Source organism: Trifolium pratense, linkage group LG7, assembly GCF_020283565.1.
Source record: "Trifolium pratense cultivar HEN17-A07 linkage group LG7, ARS_RC_1.1, whole genome shotgun sequence".
NCBI lineage: Eukaryota > Viridiplantae > Streptophyta > Magnoliopsida > Fabales > Fabaceae > Trifolium > Trifolium pratense.
The window spans coordinates 17,285,593-17,312,903 of record NC_060065.1 but is presented as its reverse complement, the minus strand read 5'-3'; the positions used below and the strand labels follow the sequence as shown (position 1 = coordinate 17,312,903).

Here is a 27,311-nt window from a genome sequence, read left to right as displayed (position 1 = left end):
ACATGAATGATCTATATGATATAAACTTTCAATCCAACGGTGGATTTTGTAAAATTTGTATTCGTTGAAGCGTTATTGAGCGTCAAATGTTACACCGGTGTAATTTGATCCCTCCCATCATCAAACCATTAACGTTTTTTGACACGTTTTTGTTTATATCAAATCGGATTATACAGACGGGCACGAGCCACTAGTGATATAATAATGTAAGTGATGCTATGTATTCCTTTGCATGATAACTTACATGATATAACTGTAATCTACATATTCCTACTTGAGATTCATTTCTCATAAACAGTTAAAAGTTAAAACAAATTTATAATGAAAGCAAAAAGCAGAAGGAAAATGTAGATTTTATTAGTGAATTGTCACTTTCAACATGAGAATCATGATTGCAATAAGAGAAACGCATTAACTTGATTATGTAGAATCCCTCTATATATTGTTTTCCTTTTTTCATCACATTCATTGTTATGTGATGCTTTTCACTTGATTTTGTACATTTAATTGCTACTATTATTGTCCTCAATAATGACCCTGTGCAACTGATCTGACTGTGCTTTCTTCTTTTTTCCCAGGAATGGTTTGAACATCATAAGTATACCTAATCCTTCAACTAAATTTAGGAAGAAAAAGACCATGTGGGTTCCTGGAGTTAAATATAATGCACAATAGTAAGCTACCAAATAATTTATCTAGCCAGGAAAAGCACATAAACCTTTTACTATATATGTGTTTGGAAGAACTTACTTTTACAGTTTATTTAGGTTTATCTTATGCATAAGTCGTTATCTAAGTGTTAAAGACAGCTTATTTCTACAAGCTCCCATAGATAACTAGTTACTACTACTATATATATTTCAGAAATAGTTTATAAGTGATTATAAGACAAACACTTACTCATAGTGTTAGTGTAATCTTAAGGAAACGTGTTCAAATTCTCGGACACATTGTGTACGAAATACAAATCAGTTAAGCATCATACCTGGGAGAAAAGTAGCATCCAGACGCTTTTGCGACCAAGTTAATCTGTGTTTACCAAGATCATATCAATAAATTTTAATATAATTATAACTGTAAAATGAAAATGCATGTGGATCATAGCTTAGATTCAGACTCACATTGTACCACCAGAAGCAGGGCCAATAGCTTTGAACAGAGAGATAGCTGTCATGCAAATTCCATTAGCTGCTCCTCTTTGGTGTTGTTCCTGTTTTAATTTCAAATCAATTATATGCCTTAATTCCATCAAAAACAATACCAAACTTTGTTAGTGAGGTGTTACAATCTAATGAAAAGAGAGAATTGAAAGAGAGAATGCTTTCATTATGAATTGAATGAATTGAATTACAAACTGCAGCTAATGATCTATATATATACAAGTACATAAGATCTATGCTAAGCTAAGCTACACTAGCTATATACAATAACTTGTTCAACAAGTTAGTCATGATCATCTTGAGTTAGCTTGCTATTTACAATGTGCTGATCATAATTATCACTTAACAGCCTCCCACAAGCTGATGCTTGGTATATATCAAGCAATCCAAGCTTGGATATAAAATTGTTGAACTTTGGAGTAGGTAGTGCCTTTGTTAGGAAATCTGCAAGCTGATCCTGTGTTGAAATTGGCAATAGGCGCATTAACCCTTCTTGAACCTTTTCCCTCACAAGGTGACAATCTATTTCTATATGTTTAGTCCTTTCATGAAAGACTGGATTGGACGCTATATGCAAGGCACTTTGATTATCACAAAATATTACTGGCTGCTTAGAACTTTCAACATGTAGATCCTTCAGCAAGTACAAAAGCCAAGTTAACTCACATGTTGCTGAAGATAAGGCTCTATATTCTGCCTCATATGATGATTTGGATATGGTAGTTTGTTTCTTTGCCTTCCACGATATCAGTGATGTACCTAAGAAGAAACAATATCCAGTGGTGGACCTTCTTGTATCTATGCATCCTGCCCAGTCTGCATCTGAATATCCAAGCAGCTGTAGATCAGCATTTCTGGGAAATAAAAGACCTCTGCCAGGGTTGTGCTTGAGGTATCTAATCACTCTGCAAGCTGCCTTATAATGTGTCACAGTTGGATTATGCAGAAATTGACTCAGTTGTTGTGTTGCATATGTTATATCAGGCCTAGTGTTGGTGAGATATAGCAGTTTCCCTACAAGTCTCCTGTACAAACTTATGTCTTCAAATGGTTTCCCATTGTCTTGATGTAACTTGATAGAGGGATCAGGAGGTGTAGATGCAGGTTTTGAGCCAAGTAAACCTGAGTCATTGAGCAAGTCAAGACAATATTTCCTCTGAGAAATGCTAATGCCTTCTTTAGAATGAGCAACTTCTAACCCAAGAAAGTACTTCACAACTCCCAAATCCTTGATTTTGAAGTTATGATCTAAAATAGTTTTAATTCTATTTATTTCTTGCATATCAGTACCAGCCAATATCACATCATCAACATATATAAGTAATGCAGTGAAATTGTTTTGTTGATTGAGTGTGAATAATGAATAATCAGAAGTGGACTGTTTATATCCCTCCCTGACTAACAAAGATGTAAGCTTCTCATACCACTTTCTGCTGGCTTGTTTCAAACCATATAAACTCTTGAGCAGCTTACAGACTTGGTTGGGCTTAGTGCACTAAACACCATCAGGTATTTTCATGTAGACATTCTCTTGTAAGTCTCCATGTAAGAAGGCATTATTAACATCCAGCTGATGTAAAAACCACCCTTTAATAGATGCAATGGCAAGAAGCATTCTAACTGTAGTGAGTTTGGCAACAGGTGAAAAAGTGTCAAAGAAATCAAGGCCTTCAATCTGATTGTAGCCTTTAGCCACAAGTCTGGCTTTGTATCTCTCTATTGTACCATCAGACTTATGCTTAATTTTGTAAACCCACTTGTTACCAATTGGCTTAACATTAGGTGGTAAATCCACAATCTTCCAAGTACCAGTACGAGCCAATGCCTCAAGTTCAGAATTCATGGCCTGTATCCAATGATCTGATTTGCAAGCCTCATGATAGGTCTTAGGTTCTGTGTGTTGTGTGAGAGACATTGTGTAGACACTATGTGAAGAAGATAAATGATCTAAAGAATGAAATGAGGAGATAGGATAGAGAATACCTGGAGATGATGGTTGTGTGGATGAGTCAGAAGAGCTGCACACATAATCAGACAGATAGGAAGGTTTATGCTTTATCCTGTCAGGCCTAACCAATGGTGTAGTAATTGGTGAAGTGTGAGGTAAATTATGTTGTTGGTTAGGAGTGTTAGAAGGGGAAGGTGAGTTTTCTGGTGGTGTGATGGTAGAAGTGTCAAAGTATTGGGTTGTGTTATCTGGTGATGGAGTGAGTGAGTCACAGTCAAGGGTTGAATGATAATGCCAATGAATTTTTGAGGTATTAGTGGTGTAAGGCAAAATATGGTCAAAATGTTTAACATTTCTTGAGATGAAAATGTCTTTAGATTCAAGATAAAAAAGAATGGTGCCTTTGACACCTTGCTTGTAGCCTAAGAAAACACATTTTCTACCTCTTGGTGATAGTTTTGTTCTATTAACAGATAAAGTTGATGCATATGCAAGAGAACCAAAAACTTTCAAATCATTTAAGTCAGGTAGAGACTGATATATCATTTCAAATGGTGATTTATTTTCAAGTACAGGTGTAGGAATTCTATTGATAATGTATGTGGCATGTAAAACAGCATAAGACCAAAAAGTTTTAGGCAAATTTGACTGGTATAAAAGGGCTCGACCAATGTTTAAAAGATGTTGATGTTTCCTCTCCACTCTACCATTTTGTTGTGGAGATTCTACACAACTTGTTTGATGTATAATGCCATTGGAAGAGTAGAAATCATGCATTAAAAACTCAGGTCCATTATCAGACCTAACAATTTTAACTTGATGATTATACTGAGTTTGTATCATTTTCAGCAAATTGACTACATGATTTCTAGTTTCAGCTTTAGATTTCATTAAGATAATCCATGTAAATCTGCTATAATCATCAACAGCAGTTAAGAAATATGAATGACCATGAATAGATTTTATTGATATAGGGCCCCAAATGTCAAAATGAATTACATCATAAGCAGTAACTGCTTTATTAAAACTATTACCATAAGGCAATTTCTTAAACCTAGCAAGGTGACAAATGTCACATATTCCTTTATGATCTGCAATTACATAAGGGAACTTATTTTTCAAGCTAACAAGTCTATGATGGGAGGGGTGCCCTAATCTAAAATGCCATAAAGCAGTTTTGGGAATGGTGGCATGGTTAGAACCATCAATGGAAGCCACATGAGCCAATCTATCTGTGAGCTTAAGGTGATACAGGCCTTCATGCTCATCACCAGAACCAATCATCTTCAAGCACTTCTTGTCCTGAATGACACATTGTGAACCAGTAAAATTAACAATGTAATTAGATGAACTACATAGTTTTGACACAGCAAGTAAATTGATTGAAAAATCAGGCACATACAAAACATCAAGAATGACTAAATTTGAAGAAAAATTAACAACACCAGAGTACTTTGCAATAGCAAAGTTTCCATTAGGCAATTTAATGTGTATAGGATTGATCTCAATATATGATTGAAACCAAGATAATGAGTTGCATATGTGGTGACTAGCACCAGAATCAATGATCCAAGTACTAAGAACACATGCATTATGAGAAGAGATGTGAATACCTTTGTGAATCACTGATGAATGATCAGTGATATTGGAAGAACCAACCTGATTGGAGCTTGCATTAGCAGCATTGGATGCAAGAGTAGAATTCTGAAGGAGAGTCATTAGCTTATCATACTGATCTTGAGAGAGTGATGGAGGAGTAGAAGCAACATTAGAATCAACACTACCTCCCTCAGCTGCAACATTATGAGCAGATGAAAACTTCTTCATATGTGGTGGTACACCATTCTTCTTGAAACAATTTTCAACCACATGATTGTCCTTGCCACAATAAGAGCAATTACGTGTAGAAGGCTTGGAACTAGAAGAAGATTTCGCAGATTTTGCAACATTACCTTGACGTTCGTGCTGGATTACCAGAGAAAAAACTTTGTTAATTGGAGGGAGAGGCTCCATGATCAAGATCTGTGATCTAACAGTAGAAAAATTCTCATTCAAACCAGTCAAAAACCGAACGGTATGAAGCAAGAGATGGTTTCTGCGCGCAGAACGCATAGCTTCGCAAGCACAGCGCTGGCGACATGTGCAAGAAGGAATTGGAAGATACAACTCCAATTCTTCCCAAAGAGTCTTGAGATCGGAGAAAAATTCAGTTACGGAACGGTTATCTTGTTTCAAAGCATAGATTTCCTGTTGAAGTTCAGAGATACGAATCAAATCACCTTGTGAGAATCGTTCACGAAGATCGTTCCATATATCAATGGCGTTCTCCATGAACACCACGGATTGAGCAATTGAAGGAGAAATTGAGTTCAAAATCCAAGAAGAAATCAACTGATTACAACGGTGCCAAGCACGATACGCAGGATCAAAGTCATCGTCCGGCATTGGAAGAGCTCCGGTGATGAAATCAAGCTTCATCTTCGCACCGAGAGCACGCTTCATAGAACGTGACCAAGAGTGGTAGTTAGAACCGGTGAGAAGAGGAGTAACAACCACGGAGGAAGGTCCATCGCCGGGATGAACATAGTAAGGAGAAGAGTTATCAAGAACCGGATCCGGTGGAGGACGAACCATTGGAAATGAAGGAGAAACGAAGAAGAAGAGTTAGTTACGGCGGAAGCAAAAACGGTTACGGTGGAGAGAGAAAACGGTTACGGTGGATCTTTAAAGCGGATGATACCATGTTACAATCTAATGAAAAGAGAGAATTGAAAGAGAGAATGCTTTCATTATGAATTGAATGAATTGAATTACAAACTGCAGCTAATGATCTATATATATACAAGTACATAAGATCTATGCTAAGCTAAGCTACACTAGCTATATACAATAACTTGTTCAACAAGTTAGTCATGATCATCTTGAGTTAGCTTGCTATTTACAATGTGCTGATCATAATTATCACTTAACATGAGGAAACACAATTTAATGAATTAGTACACTTACCACTGCTCGGTTTTGTATAAGAAATAAACTTGTTATAGTTATCACCTAAGTCCGTAAAAATGAATAGAATCAATCAAATGTGTAATTTATGTTAAACTCTTGAAAATGAATTATTACTCATACATGGTTAAACAAATAAAGAGACAAACTTACTGAGATAATATTCTTTAGAATGGAAGCAATATTAATGACTATGTATAAGGCTATGCCGGACAACATCGCTATGAACGGGTAACTTTGCAAAATTGGTATTGAAAATATCTGCATATGAAACAACCATAGTAAAATAACATGAAAATAATGTGCATAATGAAATTGCAGAATTTCAACCATTGTCACAATCAGTTGAAACTAACCCCTGCAATTTGGGCAAGGCCAACAGGTCCACAAGCTTTTTCCATATATTGGTATAGGCTCAGTTGGTAGATCACAAGTGCTACACCTGAATATATCAAAAGAATAAACTAAAGAGTTTCCTAGAATAACTACGGTTATCCGAGTAGTAGATACCATCAAACAAACTATAAATGATTTAATGAACGATTCTCAGTTTCACAGTCTGAATATGACTATGTACGAACGGTCTAAAATGTTTTTACACAGTTATCCAATCATATATGCACAAACTATTAAAAGAGTCTAAAGATGCACCTGAAATTGTAAGAACATTTCCAACATCATTAGTTGAGAAGTTCAAACCTCCTAGACTCTGAGGACTAACACACCACAAAGAGAAAACCTAAAGATAACAACATGTAAGAGAATCTTTTAGTGTCTAAAAGCCTATATTTAATGAAACTTATTTTAGTATCAATAATTAGAAATTTAATTACCTCTTGATATGCAATCTCATGAAGTGAGAAGACACAATAAACAATGATAGATGACATTAATGGCCAATTCATGAAGAGATTTTCATTTTTTTGTACCGTCTTTTCTTTATCAACCTCGTTGATTCCATTTTCTATAGCTACAGCATCATCTATAGACTCATCAACATTGCAACCATTGTGATTGTGAAGTGTTTCCTGCATATTAGAAAATCATACATAAATTAACTTACCATATGAATCGATATCATAAAAGTTTTGAAAATAACTACTTACCGGAATCCACAAGCAGGCAATAAGTACTACAAATGAAACTCCTGATATTACAAAGCACGGCAAGAAATAAGGAAACCTGCAGAATTTGTTAATAGGAAATCCACATATCATCAAAAGATAAATTGGTAGAAACACATGATAAGAGTCAAATTTGAATACTTAATTTGAAAGAGAGGAACCAAAATGAAAACCAGGTGTCAGTTTTGTAATCAAAAGTGAAAACAGAAAATGAAATCGAAAGAGTTTTCTAATCCAAACAGACCTATCACTTACTTGTCCAGGAAGGAACCCTTTGGAAATATATGTGGATATTTCTCTGCTGGCTGCAAGATGAAAATTTCCAAAGTATTAGAGAAACACAGTTGCTTGAATCACAAGTTAACGACCATGATAAGGACTATGAAGAGAATGTAGAGTAGTTTTCCCTAGTTGGCAAGTTAGTTATGCCACGTCATCAGTTAGTTAGCTTCTTCACTTGTATATTAACACAAAAACTCTTCATTGTAATTTTCTCATTTTTCATCAATAATAACAAGTATTAGAAAAAGAACAAGTGACAAATTTTCACATGAATTTGTTCCAAAATCAGCATACACATGTAGAGAAGAAATAGTACTTGAGCCAAATAGCCTCCCAATGCTGGTCCAATGATTAAACCTGTTCCCCAAGCTGCACTAACCTGAAATCATATCACACTTCGAATTACTAAGATGGAAATGTGGTATAAAGAAATCTGAACCATATATCATGTTCAATTACAATGATGGAATGCAATATTAATAGTGGATAAGGTTTTGAATTGCAGTTGCCATCGCGGGGGCATAAAGGATATATTGACGCCGTTACCACAATTGCAGTTGCAGACCTTTTTTAAAACATCGATAGTATATAAACAGGCGGAGATACTTACAGTAGAGAGTCCAAGAGCTTGGTGTTCTTCTCGAAAAATTTCAGTAGCATAAGCCTGTTAAATAGAGGACTTTTGTCAAATACATAGATAAATCGAAATTTGAATGAGAACAGACCCTTAATAAGTTATGTGTCAACATTGAAAAATGATAGTACCTTTATTGGTCCAATTGTGCCATTTAAACATCCCAGAAGAAATCTTGTGATAACAGCCATCCAAAAACTTGTACTTAAGCCAAATAATGTGTTGAATACAACACTGAAATCAAGCCAGTATTATTGAATTAGTTTTTTTTATAAGTAATGTTAGTTGTTAGTATTATAATATTATGTTAGTTTTTTCTCCTTTGCCAGGACTTGAACTTTGAACTTCAAGCTCCTTAACTCTTAGCTCAACTAACTTAACCAGTTGAGCTTCCCATCGCACCCCCATATTATTGAATTAGTGATAAGAATTAACTAGTCAAGTTAATTTTAAAATAGGGTTTCTGTTGAGAGTGGTGTATTAATACTAAGTTGTATTTTTGCACTCCAACCCAATGATAACCCAATGATTCTGACGGGCAATCTAGGACTTGGATTACATCCTGAGTGGGCTCTAATTTAACAGGTTTACAATCGGTTCGAATTGCGTATAGAATATATTGCGCTCAAGAACTTGAATCTAAAACTAAACTGCAAGTAAAAGGAAAATTGCTGGAATTATAAATTGAGTTCACACGTTAATCGAGAATTTACAGTCTGTGTCAACAAGTGTATCCTTGTGCTGTTTTTTGTGTGTGTCAGCGTGCAGATGTATTTCTGTTTTAGGTAGTGTATTTCTCTCTCGGAAATGAACTCCCTAAAATAGTCTAAGATTCCTCTATTTATAGAGTTTGAGAAATATCTTCTATGACTGCTCTTTAGTGGCCGGGTTCCACGATCTCTATTTCCCCACGTTTGAGGCCACGTCGAGAAACCGTTCCCGCTTAGACTTTGAATTTGAATTTTGAATTTCGATGGGAACACCTCTTCTGATTCGTTTGTCCAATCTTCTTAAATTTGCTTGTGATATATGACTCGAAGCTTTTGTTGTGTCGCTCGAAGCTTGTCTTTATTCGGAAAAACATACATAATTCGAAGCCCTGAGTAGCTTTCGAAATCTAATACACGAATTTTATCTAATACACGAATTTTTTCAGATAACATGTTTAATTCTAATATGAAGAGGCGAACTATGATAAGCATAAATGACTCTCTTTTATATGATTGATTCCAAGTAAAAAATTTCGAAATATACTTCAGAATGTTAATTTAGTTATATATATGGCTTAAATGCATTTTTTTTATGTGAAGAAAGAGGGCAATGCCCCCCTATTTTCATTGAATCGGAATTTTACCCTCTCTATTTTAAAATCCGGTATTTTAACCCTCCTATTTTGTAATTCTTTGAATTTTGCACCCTATAATATTTGTACTTTCCTTCTATTTTTTTGTGGACCAATAATAAATTTCATAGGAAGACCAAGAGTAAAACTATAAATATAATATGGAGCTTGGTCTAAAAATAGGAAGACCGAGAGTAAAACTATAAATATAATATTTGTACTTTACTAAAGAGAGATATGAAAAGGGACCTTTTAATATGGATACTTTTGGACCACTCTAATTTAAATGAAGTAGGGTTTGTATTCATTCAATTTAGAACTTTGAAATATATGAGAAATATTTTCTGCTATATATATCTTAAAGAAAGCATAAAAACTCTTCAATAGATATACGTACACTGCAAAAACACTGAAAATTATAACAGGTTTTCGACCATAGCGATCAGAAATCATTCCCCATAATAGAGATGTCAATGTTCTTCCAACCATGAATGATGATCCTGCAACATTTTCAATCATCATCAAAAAACAACTTGTAACTGATAAAATACTTCAATAAATGGATTTTGCAATCTAACCTACATAACCGGCATAGTAACTAATATCAGCTTCAGCTTTTGCAATTTTAAAATCCCTAATCTGAAAATAAATATTGTACATCAGTATAAGGTGATCCAACACAAACCAAATATTTTATTTTGAATTAATTAGTTTTGTTGGAGGGTGAAATTTCTGGCACACAGTGGACAGATGTTGATCAAGGTATATCAACACTTGTCTGTAGTAGACAGGTGTTGCTAAAGGTGCACCAACACTTGTCGATAAACAGAGCATAGAACATAAAGCAATAAAGACAATAAAGTAAATGACACACAAGAGTTGTTAACCCAGTTCAGCCTAACAGCCTACTTTGGGGGATACCAATCCAGGAATGAAGTCCACTATCAGCAGTATTAGTTCGAAGTTAAACTCACTTGTTTACAACTTCTCACTTAATCACTACCCAATGACACTTCTACCTAGGAACTCCTAGATATGAGACCCCGTCCCAATTCCCACCTTAACAACACACTCAGCGTTGTTATCAACTTCAACGATTACAAAAGGTGGAGACACACTCCTATGAAAACTAAGATTCACTCTTGCTTAAAAGCTTGCGAGCAAATCACACAACACAATAGAACAATCTCCGTACTTCAAAGCTTAGGAGAAGTTCACACTTACAACTCAATAAACACAGATCCTAAGCTTGCATCAATGAGATACAAGAAAGGCTCACAATTAACACTCTAAAATCCCTAAAACACACGCTTTGTAAGAACACGATTTTAGATGCTTGAAACCATATGCTTGCCTTCGTATTTATAGTAGTAGAACGACTTGGGCTTCAAGACAAAATTAGGGCTTCTAGAATTGTGGCAGCAACTGATATATTTCTGAAAATAATAGTTCTATTTTTGAAACGCAAAAATATATTTTCCAAAAATATAATTCCTTTAGAAAATATAACTAGGGTTTGGCTGCCTCCTGAAACACATTAAACACTTGCGCCTTCCTCTGTAAGAAACCTTGAAACAATTCTTCAATCAAATCTTCGAAAGATTGAGTAGAAAATAAAAACCCGCTAGCTGGCGCGCACAGACATACAGACAGGTGTTGTTCCAAAGTGTACCCACATTTGTCACAACACTTGGTGTAGGCACATATGTCTCAACACTTGGCTAAAGGATGTTTTTGCAAAATGTAGCCAACATACAAAAACCCAACAGAGGGGATTGATTACAACGAAATCTTCTCACCGGTGGTTAAACATTGTTCATGGCTATTGTTAACATGTATGATCTTGAGTTAGAACAGATGGATGTGAAGACCACATTCTTACGTGATGAAATAAACTATCTATATACAACAACTTGAAGATTTTGTATAAGACAAAAGTATATCTGTTGAAGAAATCTATGTATGAGTTGAAGCAAAGTTCAAGGTAGTGGTATTGTCGGTTTGATGAGTTCCTATTGAAGACTGGATTTGAGAGGAGCAACTATGATAGTTGATACATGATGTAGAGGAATGAGAAAGTCATTCTCTACCTCATTCTTTATGTAGATGATATTCTTATAGCAAGTTCTAACGAGCAAGAGATCCAAAAGCTCAAGATGAAGGATCTCGGTAATGCAAAAAAGATTCTTGGTATGGATATCTTGAGAGACCGGAGTAAAGGTGAATTTTTCTTATCTCAGCAAGGTTACTTGAGGAAGTGGTGGAGCGGTTTGGAATGATAGATTCTAAGGTAGTAAACACACCCATTGGCCATCGTTCAAAGTTGTCAATAAAACAACGTCCTCAATCCGAGGAAGAGAGAAAGAAGATGGAAAAGTACTCTCTCTGCAAGTAGCTTGGAAGCATCATGTGTGGCATGGTTTGTAGTATACTAGATTTATCCTATGCAATAAGTGTGGTACGTCAGTTTGTGGAAAATTCGGGCCAAGTTCACTGGAAAACTTTGAAGTGGGTTATGAGGTATATATTTGAATGGTTTCTTGAAGGTTTGAAGTATAAGAGAACTGATCCAGGAAGGGATACTTTTGAGGGGTATGTGGATGCGGACTACGCAGGTAACATAAACACTAGAAATGGGTCAAGGAAGGCTAAACCAACAATCAGTTGTAGCCCTTTCAACATCTTAAGCAGAATACATAGCTCTTATTGAAGGGGTCAAGGAAGCCATATGGTTGAAGGGTATGATTGGATATGTGTATTTGTCAAGGGTGTGTGAAGATATATTGTGACAATCAGAGTGCCATTCATTTGGCAAATCACCAGGTGTATCATGAGAGGATAAAGCACATTGACATCCGTTTTCACTTTGTTTGAGACATGATTGAGACAAAAAAATCGTGGTCGAGAAAGTGGCATCAGTGGAGAATTTGGCAGACATGTTCACCAAATCACTACCTAGAGTAAAGTTCAAGCATTGCTTGGACTTGATTAACTTCGTTGAAGAGTAGACGGAGGTTGGAGAGAGCAACATGGTGGTTGATGGGAAGTTGACATCACCATCGATTTAAAGGCAAGGTGGAGAATTGTTGGGATTGCCTTCAAATCTTGTAGAACCATGTTTTCTGTCTTTTTTGCCTGGGGCGCAGGTATTTTTTGCACCAGGTGAAAGACCGCCCAAGGAAAGGACCACGCCTTTGGTTTTTTTCGCGTGAGGGGTAGGTTTTCGCCCTAGGCGCGGGCGCACGAGACTATATATATATATATATGCATGGGCTGTGTTTTTTGTTCTTTTAAGGGTGGAAAATAGGATTTGCAGCCAAGACAAAGACCAGGGTTCAAAGAGAATACTCTTGGCAACAACTCTAGAGTCTAGAGGTTGGGAAGAATTCACCTTGGTTAAACACAGAATTATATTGAGTCTCTTGGCCACGGGAAGAGATTCGAGAATTGAGTAGAGTTAGATTTTGAAGCTAATTATTGTAACTCAATTGGATCATTTGTAAACAAGTACTCTACTGATAGTGGAACAGAGAGCTGCTCTTCCCCTCTCGAGTAGGTCAATTTAAGACCGACCGGGATAAACAATTTTACCATATTCTTTATCTTTTGTTTGTGATTAATTTCGGTTCCTACTTATTTAATTCAATTTACTCCACGCATAAGTTTGTTATTGGTGTGTTTCTTACAACAAATTGAAATTGGAACACTCAATAATCATGATGGATAAACTCACCATGAAATAAAGGAATGGAAAGAGTGATGATGCAGGCAGTGCTATTATAAAACAAATAGAGATCAGAGAAAGACAAAGTAGTTAATTATTATCATATATAAAAAATCTCTTCATTTCTTACAATTAGCAAAAGTTTAAGGTATTTTTTGTTTTAGTTACAACATATTATTAAGTTACATACACACCCAACATTTTCCCTTGACAAACTTTTGCCTAGATACAGGAAGATGAAAATGTTGAGAAATTCTCCAATAAGTCAACAGAAACGTTTTCACGATTTTCTCAAAGAAATTAATATTCAAGAAAATGAATGAATTGATATGTTAGGAAAATGTTCCAAACTGAGTGTAGCAGTTGAAAAATATTAGTATATGTTGCAATTTTGAAAATACTTATTACTCGTTCTGTTTTGAAGTTAGACACCAGCTTGGGTTCTTTGTGTCTATAACGATGTGGCTAGTCCAATCGCATATGAGAGATAATACTCTTACCTCTGAGATTGGATTGGACTCGCTACATATTAAGGAGAATTCGAAAAAGCAATTTGTATAAAAGTCAGAAAAACAATGCTTACTTGAACATAATACTACCGCCCATATGATGAAAAGATTAGTAATGGATAGCCCTTGATTGAGCTCTTTTGATTGTTCCACCTTACAACCAGGACAATCTTTATAGTATTTTTTTTCCTCCGATGGCTCTCTCATATGCTCCTCACTCATGTTGTTTCTATATAAAGAAGAAGATTAATAAGAAAAAGATATATCACTTGGTTCTTTTTTATTCCACACCAAGTGAAAAATGAGTTGTTGAGCAAATATTTATAGAGCTCCTTGAGAAACTCTTGAAAATGAACAACACGAGGCCTATTTGTCACATGTTAAAATTTCACATAGCAGTATTCCCACGTATAACTTAATTTATAGGAATATCGTATTATATATATTTTAACATCTCGAGATGATTAAGTGGAGAAATTCGAATTCGAACCCTAACTTTTATATATATATATGAAAAAAATAAGCTCAAATGCTACTTGAAATAACATATGAAAAAAAACTATAAACTAGTAAAAAAAACTTGTTACTAAATACCTCTAATTTTTTGAAACACACCGTAAATCATACGTCTAATGTAGTGATTTATCTGTCAACAAAAAAAATATAGAGATTTATTTTTATAACACAAAAAATGAGTCGTGCCGTTAACCAACTTTAGTACTTCGTTAACGACAAAAATATAAAATTAATATTAGAAAGGCTTAGCCAATCAACCTCTTCCAATAAAGTAGCAACAAGATATTATATTTATAATAAAAATATGAGTGCTACTTCATTTCCTTGTTACACGATCACATTCCACTCAACTATAATTCCATTTATTTTTTAGAAAAATTAGTGGATGATTACCTACTAATAACTATCGGTTCTCTCTTTCATTTTGTTTGGCAAACTTCTCATTCTACACTAAGAAATAAACAGGAGAAAATCACGTTGTAAAAATAGAGAGAGCTTGGCCAGAAGAAAAAATAGAGCTAAAGAAAAAAAAATCAAACCATAAGAGTCAATATCTAAGTCCATCACCATAATTTAGTATAGACGTAGGAGGGTCCTCTACTGAAAAATTTAGGAGTTATTTTTGCTTAAGAGGGTCTCCACTGATTGTTTGTCATGTTTATAAATGATGCTTATATGTGATCTTGGTGTGCATAAATGATATTATGAAATTGTTGTGAAGCATGAGTTATGCGCTTCTTGTTAGCCGTTGATTTAATTTGTCTCTTTGATTTGAGTGATTGAGTTTATCATTGAGGTGATCTTGTCTTTAAATCGGAGTTAGAACAAGATCATTTTTTTTTGAAGAAACTAAATTAGTCCATCCAAATTGTCGCCAGAGAGAATCGAACCTCAGACCTCAAGAGGAGCACACTCCCAGGTCCCAAGCCAATAACAATGCACCAACCCAAGTGGGTTAACAAGATCATTTCTAATAATACTCGAGTGAAGACATTCATACATGCATTGGTGGCATGGCCTAATCATAAATATGGGACGACCGTTTGTTAAATATGTGGCATGTTCGGAATAATTTGCAATAATGGGGTACTGAACATAAAATTTTACGGAGTACTACTACTATACCCAATAATGGGGTATTGTGTCCAATGATGAGACATTGTCCAACGGTGAGATATTTTGTTTTACGGAGAGGTGAGATCCAGATGAAATGGTTGTATTAGATTTTATATAGATTAACAAACTAAGATATGATGAGGTACTAGTGATGTGTATCTATATGGTTCATGTGGTAAGTGACTGTTACCTATGTGTTCTATTAATTTTTTATGATTCTATTAGCTTTCTATATGTATATATTCTTGGAGTAAGCCCTAAAAAGTAATCTATTTTGATTTAATGTTTTTTTGTATCATGACTTTAATTTATATATTAAGGGTTATGTGTAATATTGTACATGTTAAAGAAATCAAAAATAGCAAATTTTTATTAAAAGACAATAATTATTTATTAAAAAGTTATACATTTAATATAAAATGCACAAGTTTTAATACAAATTTATTATCTTGAACTTCTTAACATGGACAAATTTGCACATGATAGAAAACCCCAATATATTAAATATATTATATCATAAGGCATTTCTTTATTATCTTTGTTTCAAACTAATAAAATCCATATAATAGTTAGTCTGTTTAATGAAACATTAAGTGTAACTTAATTGGAGAACTCATTAGACACAAAGACTTAATAGTCAAGCTTGTGACTTATAATAGTCAAGTTTTACCGTGATTTGGAATAACAGTAAAACATATAGACTATTATGTTAGTAGATTGATGACCTCATCTCATGAGTCATGAATAAAAGATATCAAGTCCTAACATGGATATAAATATTAGGAGTGATATTTATATTGGATTGACCCATCATGATAATACTCATAAAATATTGAACTATACAAGGGTGACACGTTCTATGCCTTATGTTCAATATAGATATAAAGGGCAAAGAGATAATTATACACATTCTCGTCACTTGAATGATAACAATGTATTGCTAGATGTCGACCGTTGTTTATAATATTAAATACATGATTTAATATTACGAGAATCTATAGGAATCACACGCATAGAACAAATATATTAGAGTTAGATAAGTAGATTTTTTTTGTGAATGAGATTTTTTTTGTGAATGATAAGTAGACTTCTTTATTAAGATAAATAAATATGAGAGCTCTATTCATGTCGACTGGAAAAAATAAATAAATAAATAAAATTTTATTTATAAGATATTGTTAGGAAATAACAACACTAAAGAAAAAAATAAACATAATCAAAACACAAGAATATAATGTGGAAACTCCAAACCGGAGAAAAAACCACAAACAATTGTCTAAACCGACAACTAGAGAATAATCACTATGTGAAAATTATTACAACACATAGACTTCTCTCACTCTCACCCCAATGCCCAACTCTCACAAAGAAAATATTAAAACTAAGAGTCAGATATAAGCTTAAAGTGCTACTGACTGGTGTAATTACAAACAAAAAACTTAGGTCCATTATATAGCTTTGATTTCCTCCTTGCTTCACAATTTTAAGCGATGCGGGACTTTCAATAGCTATTCTTTAGGGCCTGTTTGGTGCGCAGGATAGCATAGTGACAGGATAGGATATAAAACAGGATAAGGATGGGATATGATAACAGCAGGATAACAGTTATACTCAGTTATCATATCCTGTGTTTGGTGCACACAGGATAACAATCATGATAACTATTATATTTTGTTTTTAAACTCATAATAATATGGTAAGATATATAACATATTCATTTGACAAAATTACAATTGTAAAACAATTGTTATTTTTTTAAAATTATTTTGTAATACTTTGAATTTTATAAATAAAAAATATAAATAAGTAATCAAATAACTTTATATAATAATCATTTTACTTTAAAATAAAAAATATAAATCAGTTTCCTATTTGTCAATTTTTTAAAAATCATTTTACTTTAAAATATTAATAATTTTAGTAAAATTTTGATTTTTTAGAATATATAAATTACAAAATTACTCCTGTGAGAAAATCACATATATATTTAAAAATAAATTATTTTATTATTTATATTTTATTAATTTTATTTTATGTATTTTAAAATATATTTTATAAAATAAATCAATAATTTTTTTTTCTTATCCTATCCTGCTGGTAACCCAGCTCAAATTCAAGATATAAGAATTATAACTAGAGAGACAGGATTTGATAAGCTTCAGGATTAACTTATCATATCCTGTTGTATCATCAAACACTGGATTGCGGAAGGATATGATACAGTTATCCTATCATGTCTCTTATCATGTGCACCAAACGGACCCTTAACCTCCTTCTTTACTTAAGAGACTAGACGATGTGAGACTTGACAATCAACCCCAACAGATATAAGTGAGACTTATTATTAATTACATAATTACGGAATAATTGCTTCAAAAAAACATAACTACGGAATAATTATTATGGATAATTACGAAATAAATCTATTATTTATATGTTTAGGAGTTTTTTCTCATAGAAACTTTCATACATGACATTCTCTTGATCAACCAATTTTTTTCTAATCTTACATGACATCTTCTAAGACCACATTTGTTTATCTGTCGTTTGGTTAAAACTCCTTAAGGTTTACATATCCAATTTTGGTTGATTTTGATTTCGATCTTATCTTCTTAATTAATTTGATCTTATATTATTAATCAATCACTACCACCATTCTCACAATTGCCTTAATTATTACACGTTTTCTATTTAATTGTTTTAATAATCTGTTACTAATTATATAGCATGGTAGGAACCAAAATGACAAATTAAGGAATGTTAATTAATATTGTATTCCACATTTCAGTATAAATATAAACAACTCTTCTGATACATTTTTTCCAACTTTCTCCCATCATTCATTCTTTCTTTTATTCTTCTGTATTTTCTTTCATATTTTTTTCTCATGATCTAATATTTTTTTTCATGTGATTCAGGTGATTTTTTATGCGTTAAATCCATATTGATCCATGATCCTAAGGACATGGTCGTTATTTTAGATGGAACAATTACAAGCATACTTTTTCATGCAACAAGAAATTCGATGCTAGATTTCAATAATTTAATTATGTCTATTATATAGAACGATTTGTAGTTTTAGGTTTAATGATTGTATTTTGTAATTTAGCCAATATTTATAGTTTGGGGTTCAATTTCAAGATCTCACGAGAAAAAACACTGATCATCACTTCTTATATAATTTTTATTCCTCCTCAAAATGATGCGGATGTCCTCTATAAGCATTTGTTGAGATGTCATTTTCTCACAACCTTTTCAATTAGCATTAATTCATGTACTATATTAATTTTTATAAAGTCAATTATTTGGCAATATGATGATTATCATTATAAATCAAATTCTAAAGTTGGACTTCATCTACTTTATTTGGCAAAAATCGTTATTTCCAATTTAGAATTTGTTTAATTATTTATTGTCAGTTAATTTACATTAATGTGCTCCACCAAAAAATAGATATTCATGCACATTATTGTTAATTTCTTAAAAAAAATCAAATATAGAATAAATCAAATAATTTATTGACCAGATTATTTTATATGAACAATGTCTATATTCATGTCTTGATTCAACTGAAACATTAAATATGAAAAATTTTAATTATTAATCCACTAATTTTTGAAATATATTTAATTAAACCAATCCCAATTAATTGTTAATATGATTAATTACTATTAAAGTTTGGAAACAAGACTCTACAAAAAAAATGGAAACAAGATCATTTTGTCCTATAATTTATCAATCAGATAATCATTATTATTTTTTTTGACAAACACAGACTTAACTAATCAGATAATTATTATAAAATTAATATTAAATCATATTTACAATTTCGATGTTCTTCCTCTTTTGATCTTTATTCTAATTTCTGACAATTTACGGAGAATGAATATTTCACACGATTATTTTACAACATACGGGGATTGAATATTTAATTTACACGAACTTTTGATAGAATTTTACATGATTATATAAATTTATCCTATGTAAATAATAATTGAGATGATAGTTCACGAACATAAATTTAACTTCGTAAAATCAAGGAAATTAATTTGTCTTTTTCCCCAATTGTTTTTTAAATATTTTTATGGAAATTTTTTATTAGTTGAATTATCGATGTAACTATATATAAATTTAACACAATAATTATTTTAAATGATTAAATAATAAAAAAAGTTAGAGTTGCGACTGACAAAAAAAATAACATGGGAGTGAAAGATCACTCTCCACCATGCTTTCCTTTTAAAATCACTAAAAAAGTATTATTTTTTATATTTAAATAAATTGCATTAAATAAAAAAATAATTTTATAAATAATTAAAAAATCACAAAATAATAAAATTTTAATAATTTATATTTTCCATTGAACATTAACCCGTGCATCGCACGGGTAAGTTAAACTAGTAATTTATTTATAAGATGATAAGGGAGACTTATTAGTAGTTAGATAATTACAAAATAATTATAACTGATAATAGAACTCTTGCTTAGAGGATAAAGATAATCTGAATTTAGCTAATAACGCGCCTTCTCTCTCTAAGACCTTCATTAAAGCTTCGGCTAACAGTGCGATCGAAAGAACTGTTCCTATGGACTGAGTAGAGACATCGTTAGGTTGCTTTGTTCGTGATCAAAAATCGCATGTGCTTCAAAGGTTCCGCACTTCAAGAGGTAAACACATAGACTTATAGTTTATGATTTGTGATTAATGGCTTAATTAAGATCCGTTCATCGGAATTGTTCCACTAAGATGATTAAATTTTAAAAAAATCTCCTCTTAAATCCCAACATAGTGTTTCTGAATGATACCTAGTGTAAGTATTTGAAAGAGCGTGATGAGTTGAGAGAGAAGGTTGTCGAGGTTGAGGGATAATTAACCAAGCTTGAAGTTCACACTTCTCCCTATAGTCAGCTGGTCTAATGATTACCCTTGGTCAGAGGGAGCAAGAGGTCGCTGATCTAACTCAACAGAAAGTGATCCTTACGACTGAAGTGTCCAAGTTGAAGGAGCGGATTATGGCCCTTGAGGGCGGGTTGAAGCTTGCTAAGGAGAACGTTGCTGCCCTTGGTGGAGAGAAGACTAAAATGGAGGATTTTGTTCGTTCTTCGAGGCAATGGCCGTTAGCCTAGGAGAGGCCTCCGGTGGGTACTTATTTAGTTTAGATGAACTAGTGATTGCATTTTCTTACCTCCAAAGTACATCTTGTGCTTTGTAGGAGTTTTAATATATAAATTGTATTTTTGTTTAGATTTATGACTATTTATATATTATGTCACATTTGAATTTGGGGTCAAAATTGTGCCCAGGCTCTCAAAAATTGATCTGGCTCGGATCAAGTGTCTGAATCCTGACGTGGAGCTGAAGACGGAAGGTATGAGTATTTTGATGGAGGTCAAAGACAGCTAGCTCGCTAGCTCGCGCTCCCTGTGGTCTCCTCGAGGAAGAAGCTGCTCAAGTACTTCCCTTGTAATTTTTTATAACCTCGTAATATTTGTTTTGATGGCACTGTGTCCACCTTTTGACATTTGTTGATATTATGTTCTCCATTTTTTGTAATATAATGACAATCATTCGAGGTGTTTTATTGTATTTTATGCTTGTGTTTATCTACTGCATTGACTTTTGACAATTGTTTGTCGCTTAGATATCTATATCGTCAAATGTTGGGGTTTGAATTGTGTTTTCTTTTTCTAAAAATTTCTTTCTAAATTAAAACAGTTTGGACGAAAAACAAGTATAAAAGACAGAGAAAGAAACACACAAAGATTTTTACTAGTAATGCTACTATATATTCCTATGCATTATAACTTACATGATAGAATTGTAATCTACATATTCCTACTTGAGATTATTTCTCATAAACATAGTAAAAACAAATTTATAAAGGTAATGAAAGCAAAAACCAGAAGGAAAATGTAGATTTTATTAATGAAGTCACTTTCAACTTGAGAATCATGATTGCAATAAAACACATTAACTTGATTTTGTACAATCCCTATATTGTTTTCCTTTCTTGATCACATTCATTGTTATGTGATGCTTTTCACTTGATTTTGTACATTTAATTGCTACTATCAATTTAGAAACAAAGAACTAGGCTAATTATGCATCTAGTTGCCATCATTGTCCTCAATGATGTCCATGTTATACTGCATAATTAGAGCAAAGTTTTCTGATATCAATGTAACTGATCCAACTGCGTTTTCTTCTTTTCACCGAGGAATGGTTTGAACATCATTAGTATACCTAGTCCTTCGACTAAATTCAGGAAGAAAAAGACCATATGGGTGCCTGCAGTTAAATGCACAATAGTAAGCAATCAAATAATATGATCTTATGTTCAAATTCTCTCGGACACATCTGACATAGTTTTTATGAAATACAAATAGTGCAAGCAAATTGGTTGAGCATCATACCCGGGAGAAAAGTAGCATCCAAACGCTTTTGTGACCACGTTAGCCTGAATTAATCAACATCATAAAAATGAGAAAATTAAAGATGAATTAGCTTCAATAAATGAAGAAATTAGAGGAACACACTCACATTGTACCACCTGCAGCAGGGCCAATAGCTTTGAAGAACGACATAGCTGTCATAGAAATGCCATTAGCTGCCCCTCTTTGGTGTTGTTCCTGTTTTCAAATAAATTATATGCCACAATTCCATCAAAAACTAATTTCAAACTTTGTTAGTGAGGAAATACAATATAATGAATTAATACACTTACCACTGCTCGGTTTTGTAGAAGGAATAAACCTGTTATAATCGTCACCTGAGTCCGTAAAAAAAAAAGAATACAATCAATCAAACTTGTAATACAAGGAACCTTTTTGAGTTAAGTGAATCCAATTTAATAAGTTATCTTAAACTCTCATTATTACTCATAAAGAGATGAACTTACTGAGATAATATTCATGAGGATGGAAGCAATACTAATGACTATATATAAGGCTATGCCGGACAACATCGCTATGAACGGGTAACTTTGCAAAATTGGTATTGAAAATATCTGCATATGAAACAACCATAGTAAAAGAACATGAAAAAATCTGCATATGAAATTGAAGAATTTCAACCATTGTCACAATCAGATGAAACTAACCCCTGTGATTCTGGCAATGCGAACAGTTCCACAAGCTTTTGCCATATATTGGTATAGGGTAAGTTGGTAGATCACAAGTGCTATACCTGAATATTTCACAACATTAAATATATAAATATTATTTTATTTTTATAAAAATATACCACAAGAATAAACTAAAGAGTTTTCTAGAATTACTATGGTTATCCGAGCAGTAGATACCACCAAACAAACTATAACTGAATTAATGAGCCATTCACAGTTTCACAGTCTGAATATCTATGTCCAAACGGCCTAAAATGTTTCATAGATGCTACGATCATATATGAACAAACTGTTAATTATAAAGGGTCTAAAGATGTACCTGAAATTGCAAGAACATTACCAACATCATCAGTTGAGAAGTTCAAACCTCCTAGACTTGGAGGACTAACACACCACAAAGAGAAAACCTAAAGATAAAAGGTATAAGAGAATCTTTTAAGATCCAAAAACCATATATTTAATGAAACTTACTTTAGTATCAATAATTAGAAGTTTAACCTCTTGATAGGCAATATCATGAAGTGAGAAGACACAATAAGCAATGATAGATGACATTAAAGGCCAATTCATGAAGAGATTTTCATTATTTTGTATCGTCTTTTCTTTGTCAACCTCGGTGCTTCCATTTTCTATGGCTTCAGCATCATCTATAGCCTCATCGCTACTATTGTGATTGTGAAGTGTTTCCTGCATGTAGTTTCCACAATTATATTGAGTTAAAAATTTCATACATAAATTACTTTACCTTATGAAACATTATCATAAAAGTGTATGTTGAAAATAAAATCCATAAAAACCGAAGATACTTACCGGAATCCAGAAGCAGGCGATAACTACTACAAATGAAACTCCTGATATTATAAAGCACGGCAAGAAATAAGGAAACCTGCAGAATGGTTTGTTAAATGAAACTCCACATATCATCAAAAGATAAATTGGTAGAACCTAGAAATACATGATTGGAGTCAAATTTGAATCAGAAAACATTTTAAGATTTCATTTTCTACTTTTAATAAGTTATTTTGTAATTATAAGTGGAAACAGAAAATGTAAGAAAATTAAAAAGTACGAAAATTTCACTTACTTGTCCCAGAAGGAATCCTTTGGAAATATATGTGGATATTTCTCTGCTGGCTGCAACATAAAAATTCCCATAGTATTAATAAATGAAGAGTTTTCACATGAATTTGTTAAGAAGAAATAGTACCTGAGCCAAATAGCCTCCCAATGCTGGTCCAATGATTAAACCTGTTCCCCAAGCTGCACTGACCTAAAACCATATACCATTTCCAATTAATATGATGGAATGCAACATTACAAACTAATTAATAGTCGAATACAGTTGATGCAGCCAAAAATGTAGTTGTAATGCAGTCGAGGGGACATAAAAGATATTGATGCCGTGGCCACAATTGCAGTTGCAGACCATTTTTAGAAAAATTGATAGTTCAGAAGAGCCGGAGATACTTACACTTGAGAGGCCAAGAGCTTGGTGTTCTTCTCGAAAAAGTTCAACCGCATAGGCCTGTTAAATAGAGGACTTTTGTAAAATAGATACATAAATCGAAACTTGAATGGGATTTAAGGCCTATTTGGATTGATTTAATTTTAGCTTATGAAGATAAATAAGCTTTTATGTTAGTTCACAAGTTCTCAGTAGCGAAAGTTATATCTTCATAAGCTATTTTTTTAGAAACTACCTTTTTTTTTAACTAAATTTCAGAAACTACCTTGACAAAACATATTTATTTGCATAAGCTGTTTTTCGTAAGCTTAAAGGCAAGACAATTCAAACGGGGCCTTAATAAGTTAACATTAAAAGTGATAGTACCTTTATTGGTCCAATTGCACCATTTAAACATCCCAGAAGAAATCTTGTGATAACAGCCATCCAAAAACTTGTACTTAAGCCAAATAATGTGTTGAAAACCACACTGAAACCAAACAAGCATTAATGGTTATAGAAAACCACACATTATATCTATTGAAAATAGCGTATATTTCTAATTATTGCATTCGTCCCATTAATTAGGCACATGAAATTTAGCATAATGTGTTTGAATTCTACTTAGAACTTTTAAATATATCAGAAATATTTTCTACTATTTCTTAAAGAAAGCATCAAAATTATACTTACACTGTAAAAACACCGAAAATTATAACAGGTTTTCGACCATAGCGATCAGAAACCATTCCCCATAATACAGATGTCAATGTTCTTCCAAGCATGAATGATGATCCTGTAACATTTTCAATCATAATCAATAAACAACTTATAAATTGATAAAATACTTCAATGAATTGAAATATAAAAACAATCTTACCTACATAACCGGCATAGTAACTAATATCAGCCTCGTCTTTTGCGATTTTAAAATCCCTAATCTGAAAATAAATGTTGCATCATTGAGGATTATGTTATGTGTATCACTAAAATCACAAAATGATACTAAAGAACTGATGTGGAAATTGAAGAGAGTATAAACTTTTTGAATTCATTTTGAATTTATAAATATAATTATATAATTAAAAAAAAAAATTGAAATTGGAACAATCAATAATCATGATAGATAAACTCACCATGAAATAAAGGAATGGAAAGAGTGATGATGCAGGCAGTGCTGAACATTACAAAACAAAATTGAGATCAAACCACACTAACTTTTTCATGATTTTCTCCAAGAAATAATCAAGAAAATGAATGAATTGATATGTTAGGAAAAGGTTTCAAACTGAGTGTAGCAGTTGAAAAATATTAGTATATGTTGCAATTTTGAAAATACTTATTACTCGTTCTGTTTTCAAGTTAGACACCAGCTTGGGTTCTTTGTGTCTATAACGATGTGGCTAGTCCAATCGCATCTGAGAGATAAATACTCTTACCTCTGAGATTGGATTGGACTCGCTACATATTAAGGAGAATTCGAAAAAGCAATTTGTATAAAAGTCAGAAAAACAATGCTTACTTGAACATAATACTACTGCCCATATGATGAAAAGATTAGTAATGGATAGCCCTTGATTGAGCTCTTTGGATTGTTCCACCTTACAACCAGGACAATCTCTATAGTATTGTTTTTTCTCCAACAATGGCTCTCTTATGTGCTCCTCACTCATTTTTCTTAATAAAGTAGAAGATTAATCAGAAAAAGATATATAAAGAAAGAGTGGTTGAGCAAATATTTATAGAGCTACTTGAGAAACTCTTGAAAATGAACAACACAAGGCCTATTTTGTCACGTGTTAAAAAAAAATTCACATGTGTGAGCTCAACCATCGGTGACATTGTATTCGCGGGGAACATCACTTTTCACACTTTTTCTTCAAAGGCGAGTCACAATTGATATTGCTAAGATTGTGATGTAGTGGCTAAAATTCGAATCCGAATTTCTCCACTTAATAATCTCAATAAGTGAATTACTTTTTTTTTTTTTGCTATATTCAATAAGTAAATTTATAACCAATAGTCTACTTAACAAAAAAAATTCACATAGAAAAAATTTATATTTTTTTTTTTTAAAACAATATGGTCAATGAAATTAATATGGTCAACTTGTTATAATTTTGCACTATTTAATTTAATATGGTCAATGACATTTTTTTATTTAATATTTTCTTCAATTTTCTGTGTTATAAATTTTGTTTTCATGGAATAAAAATTTAAAATCTCGTACAAAATGGGTATTGAAATGAGGTGTATGATATATATTTATAAGAAGAGTTTTTTTTTTTTTTATAATGAGTGCGTAATCCTTAAAAGATAAATATTTTAATTTCTAATGCATTAATTTTATATTCTTTTATACAAATTTACTTAGTATTTAAGATTTTTAAAGAGTGTTCCGAAATTTTTTAAAGGTGTATGATATATTCTTTGGTTTTTACAATTAGCTTTTCATTTGTTGACAAAACCAAAACGGAAGTTTTTTTATGTTGAAAAGAAACCAAGAACTTGACCAAAAAAGAAAAGAAATCAAGTACTAGTGTACTACTACTACTAAACCTTGACGGCCAAGAAAAAATGTGGGTAGTCACATGTGCTATTACAGTGGTACCGTATTATTATTTGGATCTTACTTATTAACATGTGTCATGATAATATCACATTATTAAAAAAATTTAGCTCAACCGACATAAATATTACTCGTAAATTGTTAGCATGGTCGTTATGATTGAGGTTTGAATCCTGATCTTTTCATTATTTTTTTTAGTTTTAACCCTCTGGTTCTTAGGGAAAAGGGGTCCTAGTAGTCCAGAATTCGGTAACGAGATAAGTAAAATATGACTAAGAAATTGTAATCTTTTCATTTTGTATGTGTCAATTTTTAATGACTTGTCATTTTGTTCTATCTACCAAAAAAGTATAACATTAATTTTTGATAATTTAATGCACAACTTTAAGATGATCTACAGTAAAAAAAAAATGAAATGATCTATATTAAGTTCTTTTTATCAGATCTTAGGACCGACTAATTCGAGGGAACCACTCACACCATACACTTGCCGGAGTTCCATTTAAAACCAGAGTTTTTTTTCCGCTTTGTATGAACTATCTCATCGATATTGACACCAGAGAGAATGAAATCTGAAAGATCTTGAGAGGAGCATACTCCATAAACTCAAATCAACACCATTAAACCAACTCAGGAGTTTATATTATGTTATTTATGATGTGTGTTTAGATACATGTCAACATTTATCTTACTCCTTCTGGTCATAATTATAATATTCTCTAGTCTTTTTATATAAGAAAACTTTTGTTTTCTAGATACATGAAATGATTGATGTATCTAGTCCATTTTTTAGACCAAATACATCAATCATTC

At 32.6% G+C, this 27,311-nt stretch overlaps 2 protein-coding genes across 5 annotated transcripts; both read right to left on the bottom strand.

Annotated features, from left to right (window-relative positions):
- Window positions 1-336: 336 nt before the first annotated feature.
- On the bottom strand, window positions 337-14,034 carry LOC123894528 (protein ZINC INDUCED FACILITATOR-LIKE 1-like). Of its 4 annotated transcripts, XM_045944547.1 has the most exons (17): window positions 13,804-14,034; window positions 13,230-13,270; window positions 10,075-10,135; window positions 9,894-9,996; window positions 8,286-8,388; window positions 8,131-8,184; window positions 7,837-7,899; window positions 7,494-7,543; window positions 7,221-7,296; window positions 6,948-7,142; window positions 6,766-6,853; window positions 6,471-6,556; window positions 6,268-6,375; window positions 6,115-6,159; window positions 1,122-1,210; window positions 986-1,029; window positions 337-649 (listed from the first exon to the last, which is right to left on the bottom strand). In XM_045944547.1, exons 1-17 carry the CDS (start codon window positions 13,949-13,951, stop codon window positions 504-506), a joined length of 1,500 nt encoding a protein of 499 aa, XP_045800503.1. In that variant the 5' UTR covers window positions 13,952-14,034; the 3' UTR covers window positions 337-503. The 4 variants fall into 4 exon arrangements, with proteins under 4 accessions (XP_045800503.1, XP_045800505.1, XP_045800506.1 ...); XM_045944549.1 differs by lacking the exon at window positions 10,075-10,135 and having other exon boundaries at window positions 13,804-13,972; XM_045944550.1 differs by lacking the exon at window positions 13,230-13,270 and having other exon boundaries at window positions 13,804-13,938.
- A 7,230-nt stretch (window positions 14,035-21,264) lies between these two features.
- Window positions 21,265-25,760, bottom strand: LOC123894531 (protein ZINC INDUCED FACILITATOR-LIKE 1-like). The gene is made up of 17 exons (XM_045944552.1): window positions 25,452-25,760; window positions 25,066-25,106; window positions 24,810-24,870; window positions 24,623-24,725; window positions 24,317-24,419; window positions 23,957-24,010; window positions 23,693-23,755; window positions 23,570-23,619; window positions 23,296-23,371; window positions 22,984-23,172; window positions 22,805-22,892; window positions 22,462-22,547; window positions 22,261-22,368; window positions 22,087-22,131; window positions 21,903-21,991; window positions 21,776-21,819; window positions 21,265-21,650 (listed from the first exon to the last, which is right to left on the bottom strand). Exons 1-17 carry the CDS (start codon window positions 25,600-25,602, stop codon window positions 21,538-21,540), a joined length of 1,464 nt encoding a protein of 487 aa, XP_045800508.1. The 5' UTR covers window positions 25,603-25,760; the 3' UTR covers window positions 21,265-21,537.
- Window positions 25,761-27,311: the final 1,551 nt, after the last annotated feature.